General features: G+C 58.1%; 2 protein-coding genes across 2 annotated transcripts; both read left to right on the plus strand.

The window, feature by feature from the left end:
* The first annotated feature begins 130 nt into the window (after window positions 1–130).
* CUNH1orf43 (chromosome unknown C1orf43 homolog) lies at window positions 131–4,420 on the plus strand. The gene is made up of 6 exons (XM_019527728.1): window positions 131–262; window positions 839–956; window positions 1,474–1,527; window positions 2,384–2,550; window positions 2,696–2,754; window positions 3,196–4,420. The coding sequence occupies exons 1-6, from the start codon at window positions 200–202 to the stop codon at window positions 3,392–3,394; spliced, it is 660 nt and encodes a 219-aa protein (XP_019383273.1). The 5' UTR covers window positions 131–199; the 3' UTR covers window positions 3,395–4,420.
* A 309-nt stretch (window positions 4,421–4,729) lies between these two features.
* Window positions 4,730–7,831, plus strand: CUNH1orf189 (chromosome unknown C1orf189 homolog). The gene is made up of 4 exons (XM_019527716.1): window positions 4,730–5,308; window positions 5,835–5,875; window positions 7,086–7,215; window positions 7,331–7,831. Exons 1-4 carry the CDS (start codon window positions 5,216–5,218, stop codon window positions 7,430–7,432), a joined length of 366 nt encoding a protein of 121 aa, XP_019383261.1. The 5' UTR covers window positions 4,730–5,215; the 3' UTR covers window positions 7,433–7,831.

Below are 7,831 nucleotides of genomic sequence, written 5' to 3' on the forward strand. Positions count from 1 at the left end.
TGGGGCTTCGCCCTGGGGGGTCGTCTGCCACGTGGGGGGTCTTCTGTCTCTGCCCCCCCTGTTTGTGCATGGAGGGTTTCCTCCTTTAAAGGGGAAGGGGGGCTCCTGTGCAAGGGTCCCAGCCCTGCCAGGCTTACAGTCTGTCTCCTGCCTGGCCCAGGTGTTTGTGCTGCTGTTCATCTTTGTGAAGAGGCAGATCATGCGCTTTGCCATGAAGTCCCGCCGTGGCCCCCACGTGCCAGTTGGGCAGCATGCCCCCAAGGTGGGTGCGGCAAGGGAGAGGAGGGGTGTCTCTTCCCTTCACAGGGTCTCATGGGGGGGAGGTGAAAGATGGTTGGTGCAATGAGATGTGGGTGTTTGTCTCTGCTGCATCTCGCAGGCTGAATGGGGATGGGCAGGGGCAGCCCCTGGGCCCCCAGGGGTCACAGAGGCTGCAGAGAATGGTTTGGATGGCTTGAGGAGCATCTCTGCTCTCTGGTTAGCTACAGAGATGCCCAGGGCTCCAGCTGGGTGCATGGGAATCCTCTCTCCCAGTGGAGCGTGTCTTTAGATGAACCTTAAACCAGCCACCACACCCCTGGGTAGCATGAAAATCCATGACACTTTTTGTTGGGTCTGAGGGCTAAATAAACTGACAGCTTTCCTCCGACTTCTCTTTGCATAGGGGGACTTTATTTTCTGCTTCTTTATAATTGCTAGAAAACCCCAGCCTCCCCCAATGCTTTGTGGCAGTGCTGGGTGAAATGATTCTGGCATACTGGTTTGCTCATGCCGGGAGGCCCTTTGGGAAGGAGGGCGGGCTCTAAATGCAGGGTGCTTTGTGTTCTTTTCTGGACAGGACCTGAAAGAGGAGATCGACGTTCGACTGTCCAGAGTACAGGACATTAAGTATGAGCCACAGCTGCTGGCCGAAGATGATGCCAGGCTCCTGCAGCTAGAGACCTCTGGCAGCCAGTGTACTACACCCTCCCTTCTTCCTGGAGGAATGGAGGGGCGGAGGAGGGTCCGGGTCCTCCCCTACAACATGCCTGCTTTCCCCTAGGCCCTTGATCCTACACCTAGGGGCAAGCAATACCATTGCAAAGACTAACCAGGGTAGCCCCCGGGTTCCTCCCAGTCTCCCACAAAGGAGCAGATTGCAGCCTGCCTTCTCTGTGTTGACTCTGGCTCCTAGTCTGAGGGAGGCTTGCAGGGCATGTGACCCAAGGAGAACATGGCTCTGGGCCAGTCCTAATCTGACACTCTGAGCCTGTGCATCAGCCGCCACACGGAGGAGATGGAGAGTCAGTTACCAGTCGTGCTGCCTGGACAGATTAGCCTTGTAGTTGGGGGCTGTCCTCACTGCACCAGGAGAGGCTCCAGCAGGGCAATTGGCAGCTGTTGCAGTGCTGTTGTGCCCACACACAGTTGTGAGCATGTCCCGTTTGTCTCCAAAACATGTGGAGCCATCAGTTTGTGTTTTCTCTTTCCCAGGTTGCTATAACTACTTGTACCGCATGAAGGCACTGGATGCAATCAGAACTTCAGGTAAGAGAGAGCACTGCTGGGTGGGGAGTCCAGGAGTGGCCAGAATGTTCTCAATCTATGGTTTGCAGCTGATCCCCCCCCCCCTCTCTTCTTGCCTATGTGGGAGGGGATCCCAGCCAGATGGGGTAGGGGTCTGTGCTGCTGCATAAGGCTTAGGACCGTCTACACTAGCACAGGACTAGCTGGCAGTGGGACTGACCAGACATGCAGTGAAACTGTCTTGAGCAGATGGATTAGTTCCTTTACTGAGGTTGAGCAAAAGGCAGGAGACAAGGTGGCAGAATTGGTGGGGAATCTTTTGCTCTGAGTGTGGTCACTCTCGGTGTATATGCAGTGTAACAGAGTTGCAAGAAAGGCATCGGGAACCTTCCTGAAAGTGTTTTTCGCAGATTGGCCAGGTCCAGGCTGAGACACCTGGTCTCTGATGCTTAAGGAAAACTTTCAGATTACCTGCTGTTTCTGCCTGCTGTAGCTGAAGCTCCTCTTGAGCGAGGTGCAGGCCTTCCCAAACCTGACTCATTGTCTGTGCTGTACAGGACTCCAGCAGAGGCAGATCAGGGAGCTCACGGGGGGTTTATCGTGGCTAAGTTGACCCTCAGGTCAGCCTCTGCCCCAAGAGTCCTGCTGGAGCCAGGCTGAGCTCTGCGCTCTGACTAGGGATCTGCCTGTGCTTCTGCTGCTCTGTGAGCTGGGCTCACATGTACTGCAGAGGAGCTGGGAATACCCCATCAAGGTGGCAGCATGTGATCTGCAGTTACTCTCCAGGGCAGGCAGCAGGAGCTGCTTCAGAGGTTGCAGGAGCACTTGGGTGTGCTGCCCAGTGCCCTGCCTGTCATCATGCCTGTTGGTTTTCCAGACATCCCGTTTTATGCAGATGGCAGATACCCCAAGGCCTTAATAGGGAAGAGCTTCCGGGCCTACTTGCTGGAGCTGAGGAACTCCAGCACTCCCTTCAAAGGCATCCGCAAGACCTTGCTGGACACCCTGCTGGACGGGTATGACAGCGCCCGCTACGGCACGGGGGTAAGCGCAGGCCCGGGGTGGATCTCAGTGGAGCCAGCTGCTGCCCTGGCAGCATTGCTCACGCCTGCTCTTTGTTCCACTCCTGCCCTGGCCAGAACCCAGCCAGTGGACAGGATCTCTGAGGAGCTCTTCTGTTTGTGCCCAGGTCTTTGGGAAGACTGAGTATCTGAAGTACCAGGAAGCCCTGACTGAGCTAGCAAATGTGTGAGTCTCTCTGGTCCCTGGTAGACAACAGGCGGAGGGGGGGGGGACATGACACTCTCTGAGCCTTGCTCTGCACAACAGGAGAGGGGATGCACAGAGCCTGTGCCTATTACTTAAGCTTACGTTATGTCCCCTCATGCTTCCTATGATCTAAGTGTTAGAGCCAGTAATGCTACTCAGGTAGCAGTGGCCTGCAAGGCTTCTCCCACAGCCAGGCCAGTGCCAGGGGCTCCAGGGTCCTGAGAGGAAAGTGCTTGGCTCTCAACATCAGTGGTACCAGACACCAAACCTGTCTGTCCAGTACAAAGACAGACATTAGGCTGCATGTGGGGAAACAGCAGAGCCCCAAGCTGTCCCTGTGTGGGGGCCAGATGAGCACGCACCTGCCCCAGGGAGGGCTGCCACATTCCTGGATTCAGTCATGTCTCTCTTCTTCCACAGCATCAAGGCACGAGGAGGCAGCAGCCAGCGGCAGCACCAGTCGGCAGCCAAGGACCTCACGCTCTCACCCGAGGTCTCCAACCCTGCGACCATCCAGGTCACCTACCTGCCTTCCAGCCAGAAGAGCAAACGTGCCAAACACTTCCTGGAGCTGAAGAGCTTCAAGGACAACTACAACACGCTGGAGAGCACCCTGTGAGCTCCCGGGACCTGCCATGAAGAGAGCTCCTCTCCAGGCAGGGTACTGTGGTGTCCTAGCAGCAGGGAGGCTGCAGGGCTCTGGGATCACTCCCTGCCACGTGGTGTTGGATGTCACGGGTGGCTCCATGGAAGCTTTGTCTGGGTGGGGGAAGCCTGTCCCCTGGCCAGGAAGCTTCTTCCAAAGCAGCAGGCTGGCTGCGGAGCTGGAAGGTGACCAGCCCCCTGCATGGGCTCCGAAGAGATTCCAGACTTGTTCCTTTTCTCAGCTAGTGGCTTTGCAGGTGCTAGCCTTGTGCATAGACCACTTGATTAGCTTTAGCTTATTTATGAGATGATCTGGGTCAGTGCTTGCCTCTGCCTGTGCCCTCGCTCCCAGAGATGGCTGGCAGGGCTGATCCTCCATCTGTCATGTCTGTGCAGGCATGGGGCTCTCTGGACCTGTTCTTTCCAAAGGGGAAATGCTTCTCCTCCTGGTTCTCTACTGCAACAGGGGCCTGTGGCCAATCCCCTTGCCCATCAGCTGATTGTGCTTACGTATTCCTTGGTACACCAGGAACCAAGTCTTTGGAGAACCCAAGTAAATCATTGTAAATAGTTCCATGTCTCCTGTGGAGCTGGGGGTGGCCTGTTCCCTTGGCAGGGCCAGGGCCTGGCTGCTGCCTGTTCTCTCTTCCACCCCAGACTGTTCTTTACAGCAGAGTGGAAACCTGTTTCCAGCACAGCCTGCCCAGCTGAGGGCTGCCCTTCTTGCTTGTGCAGCACTGTGTGACATTGCCACAGGAGCCTCTCCTGCAGGTCTTAGGGGGCGGGATGGCCTGCAACAGCAGGGAGCTGCAACATCTGGAAGTTTGAAACCCTCTCTTGGCAGGGACTCAGTACAGCGTTTGTTATCTGCCAGTCCCCTGGGCTGGGCCAGTGGCCCCTCCTCACCCTGGTGTGAGCAGGACATGGTGCCTCCAGCTGCCATGTGTGTGTGCTCCCCCTCTTTTTAAATCGCTGTTTAATAAACCAATGGTCCTCCAGAGCTAGTGTCTGTGTGGAGCCTTCCCCAGGAGTCCTGCCTGCCATGCTGTGTTCTGGATGGTGAGAGCTGTGGGGTGATGAATTCATCGGCTGGGTGGGAGCATGTGGGCAGAGAGCACAAAGGGGGCCACAAGGGCCTTTCCCAATGTCCCTTCTTGCCCTTGTTTCACCTGGGAAGTAGGAAGAGCTGGGGATTGCCAGGGCCCTTTTGTGCCCAGCCCTCACCCTGAGTTGTTCCTTGTACTGGAAGCTTGGGGTATTGGTCAGCTGTGCCAGCCAGGTCAAAGAGGCCCAGCCTGCTGCTTCCACAGCTGTCACGGACAGCTCACTGCCTTCACTAACGTGGACCAAAGCAGGTGAGGGTATAAACAATAAACTGGTGCGGCAGGGCCTGACCTCCAACATCATCCCTCCACACGTACTCCTGTGTTGCAGGCTCCTGTAGCCTGGACCCCAATTCAGATCCTACCCTTATAGGAAGTGTCCCCATGGCTGACTGCCTGCAAAGTGTGGGGTGGGCACCCCCCTCCATGCTTGGAGGTCCAGGCTGAGCCAGGGGACATGGAGCTGCTTCCAGCACGGGTGAAGTGATGGGGCGGAGTGGGCAGGCCAGGGTGCTGGGGATGGTGCTGTTATGGATGCCCTTGCATACTCAGCCATGTGGGGGCTAACCTCTGACCTCGCCTCCCACTGCCTCCAAGGCAACTAGGACAGTCCAATCAGGGCCTTTGTCTTTGTTACCAGGTTGTAGCTGCCATGGTGACAGGATGCAAACAATAACAGACAGAGCAGGAACATGGAGCCTGCACCTGTCCTGGCAATGGCACCTGGGAAGAGGGCCAGGAGCAGGCCTGTCTCTATGCTCCAACAGATCCTGAAGGAGGAGGAGGTGGGCAGGGGCAGGAAGAAGAGCAGAGGGAAGCCCAAATCCCTGTGAGCATGCACAGCTTGGGTACTACAGCTGTTGCACAGCAGCCAGGGGCAGAGGAGCAGAGGCACTCCCCGCAAGAGGCTCGCCTGGTATCCCTGGGGTGGGGGAGGGTCTGCTAGGGCATCTTCCTGGACCCCCTGCAAGTGGAGGGGCTGGGGCCTGCTCTTATCAGGCCAGTTCTGGGCCAGCTGCTGCCCAGAGCTTGAGGCCCACAGGTGTTTTCCACGTAGAGCTACAGCAGGTATCAAACCATTGCCTTTGCTTGTGCAGGGGCCCCTGCATCCTGGCCATGCTCCAGCCTGCTCAGGGGCATCCTGCCCTTGCCCCAGCCTACCACTCGTGCCCCTGGCAGTGACCACTGCCAAACTGGGACACCTGCATGGTTCATCACCAGCTCCACTTCTCCCAGGGCAGTGCAGGGACTGGGCTGGCGGTTTGAGCTGGGCGTGGGGCAGGTTCCCACTGACTGCTGTTTTGATTCTAGCTGCTGGCAAAGGTGGAGGACTACAAGAAGCTGGTGCAAAGGTAAAGGGGCTCTGGGCGCTGTCTCCTGCCATGGGGCTGTTGCAGTGCAGTCCCACTCACCTAGCTGGCAGCAGTGGCCTGAACCGGTCTCCAACCAGTGCCTGTTCTGTACCGAGGGAGACTCTGGCGCACCTTGTCATCGAGTGTGCCAGACTGCAGCCCCTGCACCTCCTCCTCCAGAACTTGCTCCTCAAGTTCTGGCTGTGCTACTCCCCTCACCTTTTAGTTTATGCGCACCCCATCCGTTGCCCCACCAAGGCCTGGGACCTCCTGGTCAACCTCCTGGCTCTGGCCAAGCTTGTCATCTGGCTATCCAGGAAGGAGGCTCTGGCCGGGAAGGCTCCCAGCAACCTCGGGGCGTGTTTCCTCGGTGTCCTTTGCACGGGTCTCCAGGCGGAGTACCACTGGGCAGTAGCTGCTGGCAAGCTCTCCAAGTTCACAAGCCAGTGGGCGCTGTCTGAGGTGCTCTGCTCAGTGTCCCCTGGGGGAGCGCTCGTTTTGACCCTGTGACCCTGCACGAACACGCCCTGTTTTCTCCTTAGTTGTCCCCCATAACGTATTGGTGTTTTTAAGGTGCTGGTCATCCTACCCAGTGGTGGCCCCCCTTGAGGTTTTAGGCTTTTAACCTTTTAAGCTTTTAGCCTTTTAACTGCACGAAGACCACCGTGCGCAAACACCAGGAAGACCTCCCGTCCACGTGTTTTGGTTGATGTCGTCACAGCACCAGTCGCCCACCACAATGGCAGCAGCCGCGGCAACGGCCAGGCTGGACCCACCCCCCGCCGGGGGCGGCAACATCTGAATTGTTTCTGGGCTCCCGCGAGGGGGTCCAGAGGACTTTTTTTACCATCGGCTGCCCACTGGCGACGGCCCTCAGTTCCTGCGGTGTGAACTGCGACCATGAGGATATCAGAATAGTCCCAGGCTCACACCACTGGGATTAGCTCAGCCCAGCCTAGCCCAGGGCCTTGCCCAGGGCCCTGTGCAGGGCAGGCCCAGAGGGTTGGGTGCCCCCCTCCCTGGGGCTTGTTCCCCATTCTCCCTTCAGCCAAGGCCTGGCCCTGCTGGGGTTGGGCAGCTGCTCACACCAGCAGGTAAAAGAGATATTCCACAGGCTGCTTCATCACCCCTCAGCTTTGCCTGGGCCCCAGGGGCCCTCCCTGATGCCCAGCCAGGTGCCCCCACCCAGTGCCTTCACTCTGGCTGGCAGGTGGGAGCAGGAGCGGCAGCAGGCACTGCAGTGGGTACAGCAGGAGCAGCGGTCCCTGGTCGCAGGCTGGCGGCAGCTCCGCCGTGGCCTTGCAGAGGAGCTGCGCCTTGCCAGCAAGGAGCTCATGCTGGTAAGGGCAGTGAGGCCCAGGCCAGGGCTGGTGAGGTCCTGATCCAGGGGCCCAGGCTCCAGCCTGGCTCTCAAGAAGGGGCTCTGATCCTGGTGCTGCGGTGCTCTCCTGCCAGGTGCGGCGCGCAGCCCTGTGCTCCCTGCTCCAGCAAGAAAGGCTGCAGCATCAACAGGAGCTGGCACGGCTCGGCTGGGCTTTCTACATGGAGCGGCTCTGAGCACCCAAGAAACCCCCTCCCAGTGCCAGCTGCGTGCGTGGAGTTATACTGGGGCAAGCAGCAGGAGGGGCCTTCCTGGGGGCCCTGTCACAGCAGGGATCAGAGGGGCGCAGAGTGACAGCAGTGGCAAGGCAAGCTGCCCAAGGGCTCAGGCACTGCATTCACAGGTGTGGGGGTGTCCATTTCCACCCCTCCACACACACTGTCTCCAGATCCACAGCCTTCATCACATCCCAGCACTTCCCCCTCGCTCATCAGAGCCAAGCCATGCTCTATGAACCAGGAGCAGCTATGGACAATGCACAGTCGGATGCTCATAGAGATCCTGTCACTCCTCTGTCTTGTCATGAATGTGTCAGCTAATTACCATTAAATCAGGGCCAGGAGGCTTCTCAGTTC

The sequence above is a fragment of the Gavialis gangeticus genome, unplaced genomic scaffold, assembly GCF_001723915.1.
Source record: "Gavialis gangeticus isolate Ggan-Ray unplaced genomic scaffold, GavGan_comp1, whole genome shotgun sequence".
NCBI classification, from domain to species: Eukaryota; Metazoa; Chordata; order Crocodylia; family Gavialidae; genus Gavialis; species Gavialis gangeticus.